General features: G+C 43.6%; 3 protein-coding genes across 8 annotated transcripts; 2 read left to right on the top strand and 1 right to left on the bottom strand.

Annotated features, from left to right (window-relative positions):
* The first annotated feature begins 1,810 nt into the window (after window positions 1-1,810).
* LOC148332666 (uncharacterized) lies at window positions 1,811-7,689 on the top strand. Of its 4 annotated transcripts, none has more exons than XM_088303824.1 (11): window positions 1,811-2,128; window positions 3,186-3,290; window positions 3,407-3,568; window positions 4,006-5,452; window positions 5,552-5,605; window positions 5,716-6,388; window positions 6,471-6,662; window positions 6,788-6,848; window positions 6,942-7,063; window positions 7,144-7,295; window positions 7,495-7,689. In XM_088303824.1, exons 1-11 carry the CDS (start codon window positions 2,033-2,035, stop codon window positions 7,590-7,592), a joined length of 3,162 nt encoding a protein of 1,053 aa, XP_088159950.1. In that variant the 5' UTR covers window positions 1,811-2,032; the 3' UTR covers window positions 7,593-7,689. The 4 variants fall into 4 exon arrangements, with proteins under 4 accessions (XP_088159950.1, XP_088159952.1, XP_088159954.1 ...); XM_088303826.1 differs by having other exon boundaries at window positions 6,791-6,848; XM_088303828.1 differs by having other exon boundaries at window positions 4,213-5,452.
* Window positions 7,690-8,074: 385 nt separating this feature from the next.
* On the top strand, window positions 8,075-14,140 carry ogal (O-GlcNAcase like). Of its 2 annotated transcripts, none has more exons than XM_088303829.1 (17): window positions 8,075-8,428; window positions 8,591-8,642; window positions 8,787-8,884; window positions 9,909-10,039; window positions 10,166-10,337; window positions 10,494-10,592; window positions 10,932-11,071; window positions 11,217-11,361; window positions 11,445-11,543; window positions 11,629-11,873; window positions 11,957-12,131; window positions 12,364-12,449; window positions 12,811-12,903; window positions 12,985-13,073; window positions 13,336-13,456; window positions 13,543-13,666; window positions 13,878-14,140. In XM_088303829.1, the coding sequence occupies exons 1-17, from the start codon at window positions 8,356-8,358 to the stop codon at window positions 14,012-14,014; spliced, it is 2,079 nt and encodes a 692-aa protein (XP_088159955.1). In that variant the 5' UTR covers window positions 8,075-8,355; the 3' UTR covers window positions 14,015-14,140. The 2 variants fall into 2 exon arrangements, with proteins under 2 accessions (XP_088159955.1, XP_088159956.1); XM_088303830.1 differs by having other exon boundaries at window positions 11,454-11,543.
* A 449-nt stretch (window positions 14,141-14,589) lies between these two features.
* On the bottom strand, window positions 14,590-19,294 carry cant1b (calcium activated nucleotidase 1b). Of its 2 annotated transcripts, none has more exons than XM_088303833.1 (5): window positions 18,984-19,294; window positions 16,910-17,498; window positions 16,701-16,841; window positions 15,742-15,945; window positions 14,590-15,666 (listed from the first exon to the last, which is right to left on the bottom strand). In XM_088303833.1, the coding sequence occupies exons 2-5, from the start codon at window positions 17,436-17,438 to the stop codon at window positions 15,296-15,298; spliced, it is 1,245 nt and encodes a 414-aa protein (XP_088159959.1). In that variant the 5' UTR covers window positions 17,439-17,498; window positions 18,984-19,294; the 3' UTR covers window positions 14,590-15,295. The 2 variants fall into 2 exon arrangements, with proteins under 2 accessions (XP_088159959.1, XP_088159958.1); XM_088303832.1 differs by having other exon boundaries at window positions 18,920-19,294.
* Between the last annotated feature and the right edge of the window lie 315 nt (window positions 19,295-19,609).

A 19,609-nucleotide genomic window follows, 5' to 3' on the forward strand; every position in this document is an offset into this window, starting at 1 on the left:
CTTTGGAAAAGGGTCCATTTGTGAGTTTATTGGCAAACAAAAAAAAAAAAAACTGGTCCCGGTGGGATAAATACACTATACTGTATGTGACTGTGTGAGTTGATGTGCTTGTTTAGTGTTGAAGGCTGCAGTAAGGTGACCCACTTACACTGAATTGCCCCTCCTCAACACAAGTCCCCACATACTCCTGAACATACTGCACCCGCAGGAGACTGACGGCGGCTTTGGCCCCATTTCAGACAGTAATGTGTTTCATGGGTATGTGTGGGTGTATGAGTGAAAGCTTCTGGAGTGGCAGTAGCGGGGGAATTTGGTGGTTTAAATGAAAAAGACAATTATAAAGAAAAGAAAAACATTCCGAGTTGAACAAAAAAAAAAATCACCTCCAAATGGCTTCTGCAGACAGCAATATTCATTTTAACATAGGGGGAAATTAAAAAAAATCCTCACCTTGATCTGGATTCTCACCACATTTGAATGAATGCTTACTATAACCATTCAATCAGGATTGTGGAAATTGGCGATGTTGTTTTAGAAAATTCCCAAAAGAAACAGCAATGAAATCCTAAATGGTGAAGTCATGACAAGAACACAACAAGCAACCGATCAGAAGACAATGCGAGGAAGCTTCCACACCAGGTTATAAAAGCGGCTCCTGTGACAAAATTTCATTTCCTATAAATCTTGCACAGTCATTCTGTAAACCGGCATGACATTCAGAAGAAAGGTCAACCCCTTGCTGGTATGCAAGAGATAAGAGGCCAGACACATGCATCGTCCTCTTTGGAAATGGGAAGATAATACAAGATAACGCCACAAGCACAAGGAGCCAATGAATATGTCGCTTTGTTATGCATTGCATTCGTTATGTATTCACTATCTGATTGGTATTTACTGGGGATAGGTGGCTGGGGCAATCATCTTATGTACAAACTCACAACTTTTGAGAGGTAGAAAGCGGTGCCAGAAGAATGTAAGGGTATAAGCCCAGTACTACCATCTAGTGGAGAAACTGAGAACCAGCCCATATTAGAAGTATTGTAGTGTCGAGTTTTCTTGAATAACCTAATCTTGTCTCTTGATTCGGAACCCAGGTTGGCTAGACAAACAACCATTCACACATAGACTGACATCAACATCAAAGATCTATCTTATATTACGCTATGGGTGGGAATATCTTGTTTCTCCAAATACAATATGTTGCATTATCATTAAAACGCTATTGACTAAACTTCACCTCTTTCAATTTAATTAGAGTCGTCGTTGATAAAAAAAAAAGTAAAGATAATTTTTAGAAAGCAAGGATTACAAAGAACAATTATCAGATTTAAAATGGCGGGAATAAAAGAATAAACATTCAAGTACAGATACCGGAAAAATCTACCCAAGTATAGTAAGTATATTGGTTACCCTATTGCTTATGGAGGACTGAAAGTGACAAAATTAGATAAATAAATACACCATAACTTGTTTCTTTAAAATTGTCTTTAATTAATTAATTGTTTCATTCATTCATTTAATATGGAATTAAATACATCAGATGAATACATAAATGCACCACCAATGTGTCATTAACTAATTAAATTACCAATAAGTATTTTTAAATAAAAATAAATAAATAGATAAATATTTCTGGCACTTATAGTCCTCCACTATTGTTGCCCTTTTCATAATGTAAATACCAGTACATGTATAGTAAATGAAACAGTGATACTGTCAATTGAACGCTAGATGTCGCTTCGGCGCAATCAAAATCACGTGCATTAAAGAGAAGCTATTATATGGTGACTGTGATGTGCCTAACCACGATGCAAGTATACCAGTTTCTAACAAACGTTATCAGAAACGCGCCAACGTGACGAAAGATTAATATTCCTTCACACATATGGCATTGTAAGTCGACAGAGGTCTCCGACCTAGGATCAGATTTCAAATTTTACCCTAATCTGCTGTGAGCGCCAAACTGGTCCCAGGTCAGCCAGACTGTTCGCGCGCTGCCGGTGACCACGTGTCCAGTACTGCCAAGTCGACCATGTGGAGCAGCAAGATGGCGGCGCAGTGGAGGCCCATAGACGGGGCTTTAAATGCCGGCAACGTGGACTTTCTGAGCTCCAGAAGCCCTTGCCAGGTATCGCTTTCGCCAGTTGAGCTACTATAGGGCTCACGTGGGAATATGTAGCGGTTTTGGGGCGTCGTAGTGGGGCTTATTTCGCTGGCACATGCGCGCGTCGCGACACGTGGCTGAGACGGGCTGGGCTGCAGTGTAGAAGGTTAGCGATCAACTGTAGATGGACCTCTAAAGCACTTTTTGGGCTCTCGAAAAGCACGGAAACTGCTAGGTGTCACGTGTAATTAACACTCGGGGCATTCTCGTTGTGCTTCTCGTAACTGAAACTGTAATGCGGTGGTGGAAGGGAGCAGCGCTGCATTTCCGGACTACACTCTTCATTGAAGTCATCTGAATCAGGCACATTGTGCCGGTTTTCGTTTAACGCGACATTTGCTGGCCTTTTTGATCATGTAGACGGCCTGTTTTCACTTGAAAAATGTATTGTCTTTGTATCACAATATGTCACTGAGATCTATGAATCCAGACACCGATTTTATATTATTCATGAGTTAGCCCAATAGACCAGAAAGTTTTTTTTTGTGTCAGTTGGTTTGCCGTTGTAAATCGCTTTAGTCTCCACTCTTTTCAGTGCCACAAGTTATTATTTTGTAGTTTATATTTTCCTCCTGACTATTGTCATATCTATATTATGTTACACATAAGCAAATATGAAATCTAATTAAAAAACTATGTTCATCAAAATGTTAACACTTCCAATTTGGATTACTGAATGGCATCATGTTATACTGTATTATACTCGAGACAATGTGCTGCGCGGTGCACACAAGTACAGATTTTAAACATTTTTTTTTTCTTTTAAATGTGAGATGCACCAAAAAAAATCATGCAACACACCTCAGAATAGCCGGTCAGCATCTTCTTTTCAAGACATATGATAATTCTTTCTTGATTGAGAGTGGGGGGGGCCTCAAATTCGGTCCAATTCTCAGTATGTGTACCCCGCTCAATCGTGTTTGAAACATTGCTTGTGTATAACGTGCCGCATTATTTTTGGATTTTTTTTTGTGAGTATGTTTATTTTGATGCATTCACATATTTGTCCATATATCTGCAGATTGGCACATATGGAGGCAACATTGGTGGGGAGGATATCGACACGCGGTCTTGTATGGAGCACTCTATCCTGGCCATTTTTGAGGATGCCACTGTTTCATCAGAGGTCAGAGTGCAACCCAGGAATGACAGTAGCTCTGCGGAATAGACTTGTTTTTATGTGTTCATACCCGCTCCCTAAAAGTGACCAAAATAATCAATTGCTTTTGTTACTCATTATAGGACACAAGGCAAGCGGAGGAAGAGAGCGAGACCTTGCTGTCGGCTCTGACTCAGATGTTGGAGTGTGTGGAGGATGATGTCGGCAGCACTCTTTCTCCCTTTGACACCTTGCCAGATTCCAAGCTCCTCAGCTGTCAAGAGTTTGGGAACAGCATGACTACTGTAAGTGCAACAATTATTTTCATTTTTCATTGTCAAAACAAAGCAAATATTGATTTTTACAAACAGTGCTTACTTGGGTGATGAATACAAGTTGTACAAGGAATTGGACCTGGATGTCATTAATTTACACACAACCATAAAGTTCATGTTTGTTCAAAAATAACTCATTAAATAAAATAAAAGCATAGTGCCCCATAAATCGAACATAGTATATATTTTAAATACGGAACCCGGAAACTACTGGTCACACAAACACACATATTGTAACAGCAGTAATTCTGTTTTATCGTTATAATTTTAATTACAAAAATGTTTTTTTTTTTTTTGTTGGGTAAATGATATATTTACAGTCCACCCCTGCAATTTGTGGTGAATAGGGACCAGGTCAGCCCTTGAATAGCGAAAATCCATTTGTATTCTTTCCCATCTCACGTTAGGATGAAGTATCCTTTGCCGCCAAACTTAGACCGAGAGCCAAGAAAGACGCAGGAAAAGAAGACAAAAGCCAAGTAGCCAGACTTCAGCCCGTATTTCAACAACAAAGTCGGACATTGTTAAATAAGAAAGAAGATCCTCAAGTGAACGTCTTCAATTCGTCTTCTCTGGTCAACCTGGTGAAACTCATGCACCCCTATTGCCTTAAGATGCATGTGGAGGAGGAGGAGAAGGAGGGGAGAGACCACTGGATCACAGCTGGACCGTCACAATCGCCCTGGGACGAACTACAGAAGAAACGCACAATGTTCTCCCAGGGAGAAATATGGAAGTATAAAAAGCCAACTGAAGACAGCGATGAAGATATCAATGTTGTATCTGATGATGATGACGATGCACCTCTGAAAGAGACGGTGAAGGACAAAGAGGGGCTTGCAAAAAAAGACAGCGTCACACTCCTGAAAAGCGCATTACTCACTGCCAAATCAACCGGAGGTCTGTTCCCCAGAGCAAAGAAAAGAGTCAGTTTTGGTCCTGTTCAAGTGGCTTCTTTTGATCAGTCTGTGGAAGTAGAATTCAACGAGAAGACTCTCCCCAGCGTCGCCACTGCAGATACGCCCAATGGTGAAGTACTTAAAGTCCCAACAACAGCATCTTTGTCGTTAGACATTAATAACAAGGCCGAGGATCCGCCGCCAAAATGCAAAGCCAAATCGCTAAGCCTCCAAGAGTACAGACAGCTGCGACAGAAAAGGCAGCCTCTGGCGGAGAAAAAGCGAAGCAACGCCACCAAGTGGCCCTCCGTTCCGCGGCCCCCCAAAGAGCTGACCCCCATTCTCTGTTCACATGGGCAGAGACAAAACCTCTGTGAGATGAAATCGGCATCATGTCGCCATCCAGAGAAAAAGCCATTGTTTGCCGCTCGGCATCGCAGAGTCAAATCTTTTCAAATTGAATCGGAACACGCCTCACTTGATGGCTCGAAGTGCAGCGATGAGCACAGTCAAGGAGCGGCAAGCGAGAAAAGTCCATTAAAGAATCCGACACAGCTCAGCACTGACCCCCCGAACCCGGTCATCATTCACTTGCCCGTTAGCGCGACACCCGCCCCGTCAAATTGTCACTCGTCAATATTGTCCAGTGTTGAGCACTCAGTTGCACTATCACAAATACAAAGGTCCGCCACGGAACCTCTTCCGAGTCAAGAAGCGGATGGCCAGTTCCCGATTACACCTCAAGCAAAACCCAGTTCAGAATGCAGGAAAGCACAAAACCTCTTGCCAGCGCCAAAGATTTCTCAGTTAGTAAGTCCGGACCCAGTAACATGTGATCAAGGTCACCCAGTCAGGGAAGCGTTGCCAGACGGCCCCACAAGATCTTCTCTTCTCGAGACGCCGCGACCATCGCTGCAACAAACCTGTCACGAGCGGATTGCTCCAGCTGAATCAGGTACCGCCCAAACACACGCAAGACTTTCTTCAAATGAATATCCGTACAACCCAGAAACAAGGAAATGCTTGACATTGCTGTCTGTTTATTCCGTTTAAGGAATTGAAGCCTGTGATCTTACCAGCTTGTTGGAGCAGTTTGAGGAGAAACAAGGTGACAGAATGGCAAATAATGTTTTTCAAATGCTGTGCTTGTAAAAATATTTGGTATGTTGTATCATGCGCATGCTCACACATGACCTATTGTGGTTGTCTCCTTTTCAGCTGAAGAAGGTGACCCAGCGATCTTTTCAAATGCTTCACCCTCAAATCTACACAAAGACACGGAAAGGAACTCTCCGCTAATGCAGACCTCCACAGATGCGCACCGACCTGTCAGAACTTTGTACTCGATAGAACCAAAAATCACCGAAAATTATCCGGAGCGCCAAAGAAAGTCGGAACACGTTATTCCTGAGCCTCTCGGCACTGACGTCGTTCTCCACACTCAGGAAGTAGTCGGTGTAAGACGGAGGACACTGCCATCCAAGGGCATTCAGATCATTGATCCTCGCCCTCTGCCGTCCAGGAAGACGAACGCTTCAGAGCTGGCCGCACCTTCTCACATTTGTTCATCGGTGTCGGCAGATCACGATTACTGCATGCCTCTGGATGCAAGAGCCACTCGTGAAGTGGAAGAGACCTCCTCTTCTGTCAAATGCAGTCAAGCCTCCATCATGGAATGTGACTCTCCCATCAGAACTGACGAGAAATACCAGTCCGCCTCATCCACACGCACACATGCAGCCCCTCCATGTACCCCGCTTACACCTCCACCCAGCCCCCCGAGCAGAGGACGAGAGAAGAGGCGATACTCCAGAAGATCGCCCCTCACGGACAGTTGTCGTTCATCGTCGTCATCCTCCAGCTCTGCATCCCGCTCCCCAAAAAGACGAAGGTAGTCATGTTCGTGCTCTCTCTCGAGCTTAAGTTAGAAGTTTGTGCTCAACTCTTATTTACACTTGTGCGTGTTTTGCCAGGTCCCATCGCGAGCGCTCAGGAAGCAGGTCTTGGTCTTCCTCCCCTTCTCGCTCCGTCTCCCGTTCCCCGCCTCGGCGCCGCAAACTGTCTTGTACGCGTTTAAGATGTAACAGACCCCGATCGTGGTCTCGCTCCCGGTCACCGTCCCCTTCCTCACCAACTTTCCCTACGCGACGGAGAAACATTTACAGGTGAGTCAATTAGTGCTGAAAATTGAATGGGACTTTGACTATTTACTTGTCTCTCAAATAAATGTTCCCCAATGAAATGATTTGAGTTGCCTTTAATCCGTTCTAACATCTAATTTCTCCCTCAGCAGAGAGTCCTGGAAGCTCAAGAGGGAGCACAAGGAGAGACTTGAGAAGCTGAAAGCCATAGTAAGTCTGACATTACTGTCATACCCGCTGGTGTCTTTGCAATTATTTGTTGTCCAACGCGTGCTAAGTCACATCTCAAATCCTCCACCAAAGGATGAGCGCAGAGTTGTGTACGTCGGCCGCATTCGCAGGTCCATGACGCACGACGAACTGAGAGAGCGCTTCTCTCATTTTGGAGAAGTAGAATGCGTGTCTCTGCACTTTCGAGATAAAGGGTGAGTACATTAAAAGATTGTAGTAGCCGTGCTATACATATTGTGACGTACTAAAGTATGATTTTGTTTGCTCCCGAAAGTGACCATTATGGCTTTGTCACGTTCTACCACATGGATGACGCGTTTGCAGCCATCGACAATGGTGGAAAACTAAGAAGACCTGATGAGCTGCCCTTTGACATTTGCTTTGGAGGAAGAAGACAATTTTGTAATTCAGACTATGCCGATCTAGGTGAGAATGTAAACAACTAATTACAACTTCATTTGCACCCACAGTTTGCCACGTCTTAACGTCCATTTCACAAATGATCTTGCGCTAATGATGTTCTGGACAAACACAAAGTTAGACAACTGAATGCAGTTTGCACCCCTTTTCCTCCAGAATGCCATGCATGGCAAAGTGTAAATATTGGATTTGCTTTGTTCCTCAGATGCAAAAGTGGATGCAGAGCCGTCTCCAGCCCAGGGCAAGATTCAGGAGCTCGACTTTGATTCGTTACTGAAACAAGCCCAAAGAGGGCTGAGGTAGCAGTGCAAAGGGGAGGACAGGAGGAGAGAGAAAGACACCAACCTCAGAGCTTTTTTTTGCTCACATTTATGTAGCAAACCTTTTTTTGTTTACTCCCCTCCGAAAATACTCTTCACATGCAGTTGAGGCTCTGCCTCCGTTGCCCGCACTTCCCTACCCCTGTACAAGCTCTTGTTTTGGATGTAGTACTCATTATGTCACACTTATCACAGCATGCACTAGTGGAGTCTATTGAATATGTTTGTTGCATTCCTTAATACAAAATGTTTATATCTTAAAACAAATAAAAAGTTTTAACCTCAAAATGTGGTTTATTTTTCTGTGATCTAGCTATCTTATCCTAGAGAATAAATCCATGCATTAGGGATATAGACTCCCACGATGATTGAATAAACACATTTGAAAAAAAGAGTACTGTTTTGGGCGGTGTACTGTCCCTTTAAGAAGCTGATGCACTGTCCCTTTAAGACGTTCATCCGGCAGCAAGTGACGTCGAGTCCATGCGCTGGCCCGGAGTCGCGGCCCATTTCGTGGTCAACTTCACTCATCCTAACTTGTGATGGTCTATGCGCTTCATATTTACAAGTGTAGACTTTATAGCTTGTCAAGGTCCGCGTTACGTAACTGCGTATGCGTGCGCGCGCGCGCACGAGATGACATATTAAAGGGTGGTATTGGTTTTACTCCATGCCATGACTGACAGTCCGAGCGTTTGACACCTTGAAAACAATAAGAGAAGCTCGCCTTCAGGGGACGGACAGTCATGGCAACTTCGAGCGAGGTCCGCGAGAAAGCACCGAGTGGGGCCAAGCGCTTCATCGGCGGCGTAGTCGAAGGTGAGCAACCCGGGTTCGATCCCCCCTCCCACAATACGACACCGGGTATTGTCCGACGACCCTCGCCCCGATGCATGAGCATAATTATTGGAATTTTTACAAATGCAGCATGACTGACAGGATTATTTCTATCAAGTCGTATTTTATCTTTACTTGTCGTAGGATTTTATGGCCGACCATGGACGATGGAGCAAAGAACAGAGCTCTTCAAAAGGTACAATGGGATCCAAACACACCCAAGCTACATCACTTTGAATCATCACCAATTATCAATATATACATTCTTTTTACTATCTTCTACTGGTATGCAAAGCTGTTTCATGTGATGTGAAGTAATTTGCATCTCCTACTTTCTCAGGGAACAGAAGTGGGGTTTGAATACGTACCTGTACGCTCCTAAGGATGACTACAAACACCGCATGTACTGGCGAGACCTTTACTCCCCCGAGGAGGCGGGTGAGTCCAAGTCACCACCACGACTCAGCGCGTTATTTATTTGTTTGTTGTTGCTATGCACTGTTCCTCAGCCATAAACATTGAACATTCGTAATTGATACTATTCTAAAAAAAAAAACACTCTGAACTGGGCTTCCAAGACTATTTATCTCCAACCCGACACTATCTACTTCTAAATTGATAAAACATTACGACCTCTGTCATCATTATCTCCACGGAGACACTGAAGAGGTGTTGATTTAAACTTTGACCCAAATGAGTGTCTCAAGCCACATGCCTGGTTGTTCCTTGTGCTGATAAAAAAACAAGACAGTGTCATTTAAAAGTGTAAGAGGTGTGTGGATGAACATGATAGACATCTGTATTTAATACCAAAATTGGTCCACTCATAATATGAGCGTGAGAAGTGATACCAAGCTCCATAATAAGACGAACGAGGCATCTACAAAAATTTGGAATGCTACCATGAGAATGAAAACAATTCAAGTCGTGTGCAAAGTAAAACTTTTTCTCCTCATGCTGTGCGCTTAAGGAGACTCTTGTTCCCATCTTGTGGATGCATTTGGGACTTAATGGGATTCGAAGTAATTGCCAATATTGAGCTTGCTGTGGTCGATGTTGCATATTAAGGTAAATTAACGATCCCGCATGATAGAACGAGTCTAGAAGCACCGACTGCATGTTGGCGCAATTAAAGAAGGGTGAGGCTTTGTTCAGATGGTTAAGACTGAGTTACAAAAAAAAAAAAAAAAAAGACAGGCTGGTGCAGTGCCATGTTTTCGTGCTACGTCATGCGGCTGAGGCTCACATAGACAATGACTAAACCAATTTGGGCGTATTTGAGTCGTCTCATCGCTCCAGTTTTTTATATATATATATATATATATATATATATATATATATATATTATTATTTTTTTTTTTTTGTCATGTCATTTTTCCCCCCTGGTCTGACAGTTTTTGCTAGTGATCATGCATTCCGACTTCAAACTCTGTGAAAAATATTCTTCCTGTCTGATGTGCAGAGCAACTCATCGCCCTGATATCAGCAGCGAAGCAGCACAACATTGACTTCATCTATGCAATCTCTCCCGGCCTGGACGTCACTTTTTCCAACCGCAAAGAGGTGGCCGCCCTGAAGAGGAAACTGGATCAGGTAGGACTTTGTATGCATGATCAAAAGGAGGAGCCATGCGTCATGCGATGTGCTTGTTTTGTGCAGTCTTAGTGACTTTATTGCAAGTTTGAAATTTGTGCAAAAATTGTCCCATACCCTCTCCAGGTTCGAGACTTTGGCTGCAGCTCCTTCTCATTACTGTTTGACGACATCGAAACGGAGATGTGTCCGGCCGACAAGCAAGCCTTCAGCTCCTTCGCCCACGCGCAGGTGGCCATCACCAATGAGGTGTACCGGCATTTGGGAGAACCGGACACCTTCCTCTTCTGCCCTACAGGTCACATTGGAGAATTTGTCCAAACTGAAAATTCTGTGCCCATCAATTTTTTTTTTCATGCTTCTAATTTTATTCACAGCGAATCCCTTCTATTAACGAGAATTAGGGACGGAGCACCATCGCCTACTAACCAATATTCTTTGTCCAAAACTCCAGATTATTGTGCTGCTTTCTGCACCCCAAATGTGTCACTGTCATCTTACCTTCACACTGTGGGAGATGAGCTGCTGCCGGGGATAGACGTGTTGTGGACAGGTATTCTTTGACAGGAACAAATACAGTATTTGCCTCTTTTTAAAAGGTTTCCCTTCTTTAATCTTTAAAGTCATCCGGAGTTTGTAAAGATTACACATAATTAAACATTAAATGCAGTCTATAAATGGTGAATTGATTAATTAAAAAATTAAAAAATATTTATATATCTATATATTTATGTATTTATTAATTAATTAATTAATTTATTTATTTATTTATTACTTTTAAAATGGAAGTAACATCAGTAAGTTCTGTCTGTGTCTCTCATCTGCCTTTTTTTTTTTTATACCCTTAATCAAAAAATTACGCCACCTTATCACAAGTAATATTTGATCTTAGGTCCAAAGGTGGTATCCCATAAAATCTCAGTGGAGTCCATAGACGAGGTGTCCTCCATCCTCAAGAGGGCGCCAGTCATTTGGGACAATATACACGCCAATGACTATGACCCACAAAGAATTTTCATGGGACCGTATAAGGTAAATATTGATTGATTGATTGGGGTGAGGGGGGGGGGGGGGACTTTGACATCTAACCAATCTAACCGCTGTGTGGAAAAAAGCATTGACTAGTCAAACTCCCCCTGGCTTGTTCACTCTGGAAATGTTCTTCTTTTCCATTCAGGATCGTCCAACGGAACTGATCCCCAAACTGAGAGGTGTGCTGACTAATCCCAACTGTGAGTTCCACCCGAATTTTGTGGCGATCCACACCTTGGCGACGTGGTGCAAAGCTTCTGCTGATGGAGCACCCCGGGATGTGGAAATGGGTAAGCTTTGCTGTTTTGCTCTGATAGTTGTACAGAAAATTTGCCGTGTTTTTCTATTCTCACTCTTGTGCGTCCAACATGAGGCGATGAAGAACAAGACCCTTGCTATAGCCCCCACAAAGCCCTAACGCTGGCCCTCACTGATTGGCTGGAGGAATTTATGAGCACAGATCAGCCTACGGGTAGGTTTTGGATTTGATTGTTGTTGTAGAAAAAAAAACGAGTAGAAGTCAAACTGTAACAACTTTCCATGACACCGTCGTCCAGTTTGCTCGAAGAAGGAATCTTTGGACGAGGAGCCCATGCAGACAGACCTTGGGGAACACTCGTATGTACCCGGACCGGACGAGAATCCACTTTACACAGCCGAGCCGCTGACCCTAGACGACCTGAAGCTGCTGTCCGACCTCTTCTACCTGCCGTATGAATATGGCTCCACGGCAAAGACCATGCTGCATGAGCTCCACTGGCTCAAGAGCCGCTATCAAGATGCCGCCGTCAAGACGGAGCAGGTCAGATTTGCTTATTCTATTGCTGCGAAATGTCAAAGCCGCTCAAACGTGACCCATTAAGTGCATCACTGTTGTGTTTCTAGAGCGCCGAGTGGTTTTCGAGAGCGCAGCAGTTTGACGACATGTGCGAAGCGGTGGTGCGGATGTTCAACCGCTTGTCCAACGCGCCCAACCGCAGCATTCTGTATGACCTCTACAACTACATCTGCGACATCAAGAGCGGCGTCAGTCTGGCTCAAGCGTACGTCAAATCGCTGGGTGAGAAACACAGAATGGTGTCACATACTCGTTACGGAGATGGGCTGGCGGTGAATGAGTTTTAAAGGGGAAGTCAACCCAAAACGTTTTTTCCAAGAATATGTGCAGCTCATTATGCTGCAGCAGCTAAAGCTAGCTGGGAACTTGTGTCTTCAAAATGATAGCCTTGTAAGGACGAAAAGGAATATATTTTTAACGCTCGGGACTTAACCTTAACATTTGCTCGCCACAGGAGCACTTGGCAAACCGTCGGCCCAGCTCATGGGTGCTGATCCAGAGCCGTGGGGATTCAGAGGAGGCCTCTCTGGAGAGTTTCAGGTGAACTGAGCTCCTTGTCACCTGCGAGTGATGTATGTGAATGCTTTCTAATCTTTGCTAACTTTCCTGTTATTCGTTGAAAAAGCTAAATTATTTCAGTTTTTAAGCTCAGGCCAAAGGCATGTCTAGAATAAAATTATTGCTTTGGCGCCATTTTGAGATTAGGAAGACGGAAATGAGAGGTGTTTCATTTAGTCAGGCTATATAGTCTTGTCTATTACAAAAAAAAAATAGTGCTTTGGCGCAATCTTGTGGCAATTGAAAACTTTTTTGGGTTGGTGATAAAAATATTTATGAATGTTTGTTAGATGCGGCGTGGCTCGCTGTCAAATGTCGTTCAACATCGCTTACGTCCTTGCAGAGAATGCTGCCGGGCCATGGAAACCGAGACCTGTTCAAACATCCGCAGACGACGTCGGTGTACTGCATACGGCCCTACTGCGCGGAGGATAAAGTGAGATTATTCAATCAATCGCCTTAAACCTGCTCAATTTTCCTTTTTGTCAACCTCACGTTCCGTTGATGTCTCTTCTAGATGGAAGTCCAGAGAATTTTCGTGAAGATGCAACGAGAGAGACCGATTCAAGTCGCCTCCATGACAGACGCCCCTCTTGTGAGCGACATGTAAGTTGCTCGGTGATTATTCTTTTATTGTGTGATGAAAGATATCCGCTGGAGGTTTTGTAAATTCTGCCTTTTAAAGCAGAACGACTCAATTGGTGCTCAAGTACATTTGCGTTTTGGTTGCACTCCAGCGCAGGTGGTCCAACGCCATTTTGGTGGATTTAATTGAGGCGCAGGCAGATTGTGCAGCGTCTCATTCAAACCAAAATCTCCCTCCCCAAAAAAAATGCATCCCATCCTAATGTGATCGTGTCCTTTGCAGTCTGTCAACAGGTGAAATCCCCCCGAGCGCTCAGTGCGCACTCGTCCTAGAGGACGACATGGGGCTATGCGGCTACATGCTGGCGCTCGCCGATGCCAAAGCAGCCGCAGCCTCCATTCAGGTAACAATTTGGAGTCGGCAACTCCCAAAACAAAATGGGAGAGCAACAAGAATCTCAAATGCTGCTGCTTTATCTCTTCCCTCCAGAGAGACACAAGCGTATTTGAGGACTTCCCCTCATTAATCACTGGACAAATTCTGCCGAGGGTCACCGACCCCTCTGCGGCGAAGCGTATGATTGGACAGCTGTTGGCCACCATCAGGAGTTGTGGTAAGTTGACACACTTCATGAGAAGGTCAACTTTCCATCTATGAAATTTTGGAGTGTGGCAAACTGTCACTTTGAAATTGGCATCACTATGGAAAGAAATGTGAGCATTTATTCGCTATAAAAGAATTACACACCCCGTTTCCAAATTAGAAAAACAAGCAGGTTTTCATAGACTAAGGTAGAGATGAAAACACTTTTTTTTTTTCTTCAGGTTCCAAAGGCGTATTTTGCGAGTTGAGAAACAATGACCGGAGGATGCTCGACTTCTTTTCCAAAAGTAGCTCCTTCCAATCCCTCAAACTGTCCGGTTTGCCTCCTGATGTCATTGCCATGGGAACGAGGTTTTAATCTCGAATCGCTTAAGAAAATTCTCTTCAATTGTAATGTTATTTAGTGGCAGTCAGCACCTGCTGTGAAAAATGCATTTTCATAACAAGCTCTATAAAAACGACAAATAAACTTTTGCAGATTTGAGTTATGCGTGTAGATCTGTCGTGTCAATTTTTAATTTTCAACACCATAAAAGTTGCTATTAATTTGTTGCGCGGTTTAATATTCTCGTTCATGGTCGACAAATGGTATGCATTTCCAACTTGTTAAAATCAAGTCGATTAATTGATTCCATTTGAGTGAGCCATGGAATTTCTTTTTCAGAAAATGTAAGATTATATAAAAAGGATCTTAATGTAATCCGGTAGAAAATATCAAATGAACATTTTCAAAGTGATGAGTCTAAAATGAGACTGATCTGACCCAAATTGCGTGATTCAATCAATAAATCACAAAATTCAGGCGATTGAAATGATTGAGTCACGCCAAAAAGAAATTGAACGATCAGAAGTTGGAAATGAGAATTTCATATTAACCACAACTACAATGTTTTTATAAAAAAATAAAGGTTAAAAAGGAAGCCTAGACATCACTCATAATGGGATACATTTATTCAGTTGTGCGGCTGTGATACAAAAGAAATATATTAATGGTTTATTTTTACATTAAATAACTTTTTGTTTTATTGATTAAGTAGGACTTACAATAATAAAAACATTAAATCTGGTCAGTGTAACGATGAAAATCAAAAGACAAAGTTCTACCAAGGAGCATCCATTTCAAGTAGTTCGGGAACATTCAGCAGTGTGCAAACGCTAGACGGCTTTTGAACTTTTTACTCCTGAGAGTCTGACCAGCAGTTTCCCCACGGAAGACAAATTGCATATTTTGAGAGTTAATTTGATGACGATCGAATACCAGTCTGCCTGTATTTGTTAAAGGGGAAGTCACCACCAAAAGGTTATTTACACAATCGAATAGCCTAAACACGATATTCTGATTAATATTGTGTTTTTGCAAAATCAATTCCGCATCCGAATCCACCCACTTTTTATCCATTTTGCCGCTTATTATCAACGGAAAACATCATTGCGGTTTTTCAGGTGACGACCAATCACGACGTGCCTGTTTTTTTGTTTTTTTTTGTTTAAGATGAGCGTTGATTGTTAATTTTTTCGAGTAATGGGGTCACATTAAGAAATATTTTGGATTGACTTCCCTTTTAAGTTGTGCATTTTATTATTCATTATTACAAATGTCATAATGTTTAAAAAAAAAAAAACATCAGTCTCATCATTTTCAAATAAACTCTAGGCCTTCGTACTTAACATTTCCGATCTTTGTCTCGGGCATCAGCACCTGACCTTCGAGCGTGAACGCAACAATGTAGGAGGCGATGCGGCCCGCATCCTCTTTGGATTTCAGGGCTAGAATAATCTGATCATCCGTGTCGGGCACAAATTTAAATGAGGAAAAGCCGTGGGTTGGCTTCAGAGGCCCAACGCGGCGCCTTGTTATGTCGCTGAAATCCGCCCGGCAGGACAGCAGTAAATTGGTAGCGCGCCGCTCGTCTGCGTTCTCTTCGTAGCGCTCGTGACTGGCGCGTCGAGGCAGGAAGAACCAACGTTGCAGCCGCTCACTCCATGCTGCAGATTCGTGGATAAGGTAGCCTGCAAGCAAACCGACAACGCGCACATTGTACGATGGAGTCCGTGAGACTGAACGGAACTGAGAAATATCAGAACCTGGTGGTTTGATCCCCGCAGCGCTCCGCAGGGCGTTGTAGTAGGACACCCAGTTCTTATGCTCGACGTCGCCATGGTAACCCACGACTTTGACCCACTGTGGGTGGTGGTTGACAACCTCCCCCGTGGTGGTGGTCCACTCCTTGCCGAGACCGCCGACGTATAGGTGCTCGTCCTTCACTGCAAGCCACTCTGCCTTAAAGCCTACGAATGCACACATGAACACTCAACTCAGGAGAAAGGACACAATCTATCGGAACTTTTGGCAGCAGTATTTGCTACCTGGGCTTACTGACTAAAAATATCACTACGCAATTATAAAATATTTCAACAAAAGTGAAAGTGTAGTCAAAATAAAATAATCTAAACCTGGGTTTGTCAATCCTGTTCCTCGATTTGAATCAGGTGTGTTGCAGCAGGGAAAAATGGCCGGGCCGACTATCGGGGCCAATATCGGGCATGTTGCCGATTATCAGCATCTGCCTTTTTTTTTTTTTTACTTTCAAGGCCGCTAAATTAAAAGCTGTTCTTTTTTTGGCTTGCTGCAGCACACTTCTCACTCTCTCCCTGCTGTGCTGGTGGCCCTGCCTGCAGAAGCAGATTAGCCCGCCCACCTCACCATCTGATTGGTTCCGTGTAGCAGCCAATCAGCAGAAAGCTGTCTGTTTTCATTGAACTAGAAAAACATGTAGCTGAGCATGGGACCTCCATGCAATTTTTGTTTGACTTTTAAAAATATTTAACATGTTGTAAATGACTAAAGTTGTTTCATAAACATGTGGTTAAACGCATTTAAACTAAGTCAAATTTTTTTAGATTTTATTTTTCAAAACATTGACACCATTTTATCCCTTTTTTTTTTTCAACAAATGAATATTGGCTTGAAAAAAACAGTACGGGAAAGAAATGGGAAGATGTCACTTGGCTCTGCAAGACATGCGGTGAGTGCGTTGACTGACCTTTAGAAACAGTCCCATCGCCGTCAGGCAGTATGACCCAGGGTACCGCCCGCCTGCCCTCAATCCTGTACACCACGCCTGTGCGGTCGTCCACGCTGTACAGATGCCCGTTAAACACCAGCAGCTCCGACAATTCCATACCTGCAGAAGAGCCTCAATTAGTCAATGCGGAGCACACGTGCACTTTGGCGTCAGAATTGTCGCTCCACCTCGTCCTTTCTCTGCGAGGTGACTCTCCAGTGTGATCGTCTCCTCGTCCCATTCCACATCCAGTGCGTCAGCGCTTTCTGAAACGGTCAGGTGACCCTTCTTCATGTAGCTGAACCACGTCTGGTCCTTCGGGTTACGTGACGCCGTGTCGAGGTCTGCAATGACGGCGATGCGGTACCGGACGCCATTGCTGGTCTTCACAGGCGGACTTAGAGGGTACGTGTCATTATACGGTTTTTCCCTTTTCTCCAAATGGGAGAAGTGCAACATATTTTGTCTCTGCGTGTCCCAGAACGTGTGGTCATCACCCCGATGATATATTTGCAAAGTGTTGCGGGAGGACTGGCTGGCTGGAGCGTCTCCGTCCCTTCCCGTGCGGTGCAGGTACAACATGAACGTGAAAGCCAGCATGGTGGCCACAGAGATCGCCCGCCATTTGGGCTTGAAGCGGGAGTCCGAGGTTACGGCTTGCGTCATGGATGACAGGGCCAAGGGGAGGTCTCGCACGTCGATGCCAAAAGTCCTCATAGAAGAATCGTCTTCATCCTCATTGTGCACTTCAAACTGGGGAAGGATGCAGGGACGGTTCTAGGATCAGAAGTTTAGAGGTCAGGGCCAGGTTAGAGAAATTTCATTGTTTGGTACATTTTTAATAGGGTCGCTGCCGTCGATTGGCCACACATCCTGATCAGATCATTTTTTGTGGAAAAGGTATGTGATCGATGGTTTGGCATTGACTGACTGAAATAAGCAAGGTCGTCCATGAAAAAGGCGTTGCTTGGATGGCAGCGTGTTTCTCCAAAACCTGCGTGAACCTTTCAGCATTAATGGTGCCTTAACAGCTGTTTGACTATATTTTTGGTGTCAGAAAAAAAAAAAAAAAAAACGCAATTCAGAATTTCCCTAAAATCGTTCAGCCCTCGTATTTTTCACACACAAAAAAAAACAGCTACAAAATGTTAACAAAAATTGTACTTTTATCCAATTAAACATTTCATGACATGGACAGCTTTGCGTTAGAATATAATTTCCATTGATAAGAAGTTTTACTTTCAAAATGCAAACCTTGAGGACAACTGATCCTCAGTACTTCTGTTCTGGCCTTCATGTTCCTCGCACACACAACTACACCAAACGCTTGTTCAACTTTTCCCACACACAACCAACAATGCCTGCTTTGTTGTCACTAGTGTAAGCACGACCCATATTTGCCATGACTGCCCATCACCGACTCTCCTCCCCTGTGGTCCAATTTGACCAGATGACGGCATCAACAGATTAGATATCATGTTGTTGCTTAAGATGTTCGGGCTGTTCACTACACATTGTATGAAGGCTAATACATGAGTATTAACAATATTTTTTTTGGGGGGGGTAGCATTGATCGATCGATCCGATTGATTAGATGAGTGTTGTCTGGAAGGGTCCTCAGAGTTTTTTCTTGAGTCCCAGCATCCATCCATTTTCAATAACACTTGGCAGTGAATAAAAAAAAAACAGAAGAAATTTAGACTTCAGTTAACCCAACGTATTTTTTGGGCATGTTGGAGGGAGCTAGAGTTGCTAGGAAAAAAACAGAGACAGACGTACGAACCACTAGTTTTAGCCACAATATGCCTTACCCTTTTTAGGTAATTTATTTAGCATTTACAAATATTTCCTTGCATTTGTTGACGATATAATAGTAACCATAGATGCATGAAAACTCCCAGTGGGACGAAATTATAAGAAATATGTTTGACTGAAAACCGCATCTGGGGGGAGGAAAGAAGAAGAAATCAAGTCACGACGTGGCATGTTTAAACTCCGAGGATAGAAAAAGCACCTTGATGCGTTTGTTAGGCTAGTTAACCCGAACCCGGTCGAAAAACGGTGTCGCCATCGTGCTAACGTGAGCCAGCAGCTTCGTTGACAAGTTTGCCGAGTGTAAACTTTTCCCATAGCCCCATTTGGACTTTAGCACCTTTCCCCCAAAGTAACTTCACGATGTTTAAAAGCTGTTGGCTTACCTGGTGTCGGTGTTCGTCTCCATGTCTGTCAGTCTACATCGACGTGTTAGTAAATTGTAATTACCTCTTTTGTAATAGTTAGAGAATTTCCTGCAGTCTCGTCTCAAGGCGACTTCGTCGAACGCCCTTCTTTTCCCCTGGCCTGAGTTAACTCACTCGCTGCCATTGACAAGTAGAGAAGCCAAAAAGTACATTCTTTTTATCTGGGCTGACAGTAAACGAGTTTAACGACCTCCGTTTCCTACACGTCGCTATCAGGAACAATTCCCGGTAGAAGTCAAAAACGAGGGCAAGGGTTGCAATTTGCAACCATGACTGCAACAAAAATCTAGTAGCCTTCGCTGCTAAGCGCAGTCAGAAGCGTGGCTAAACGTTTGACTCCGCCCACATGCATCATAATCGCCTTTTTTATTTTTTGTTGAACCATTTAATTGGTGATTTTAATGATGTGTCGTCTTATGATGTCAAGCTTACTTTTTAACACTTTAGTGAATATCGAAAATGACAAACTCTCAACTCTCAATCAGTCGGGGCGGAGCTATGAACTGTTGACGGAAGTGGTCGAAACGGCCATCTGACGTCCATTCTGGGTCAACAGAGGGTTGTATAGAGCCACCAAAGCTTGGAAAGTGTGTCCAGGGGCCGTGCAAATGAGGGAGTTAGTTTTGATTCTGAGTGTTGGGTTCAAAA

The sequence above is a fragment of the Idiotropiscis lumnitzeri genome, chromosome 8 (assembly GCF_059441095.1).
Source record: "Idiotropiscis lumnitzeri isolate Australia: NSW breed Sydney's pygmy pipehorse chromosome 8, RoL_Ilum_1.0, whole genome shotgun sequence".
Classification (NCBI taxonomy): domain Eukaryota; kingdom Metazoa; phylum Chordata; class Actinopteri; order Syngnathiformes; family Syngnathidae; genus Idiotropiscis; species Idiotropiscis lumnitzeri.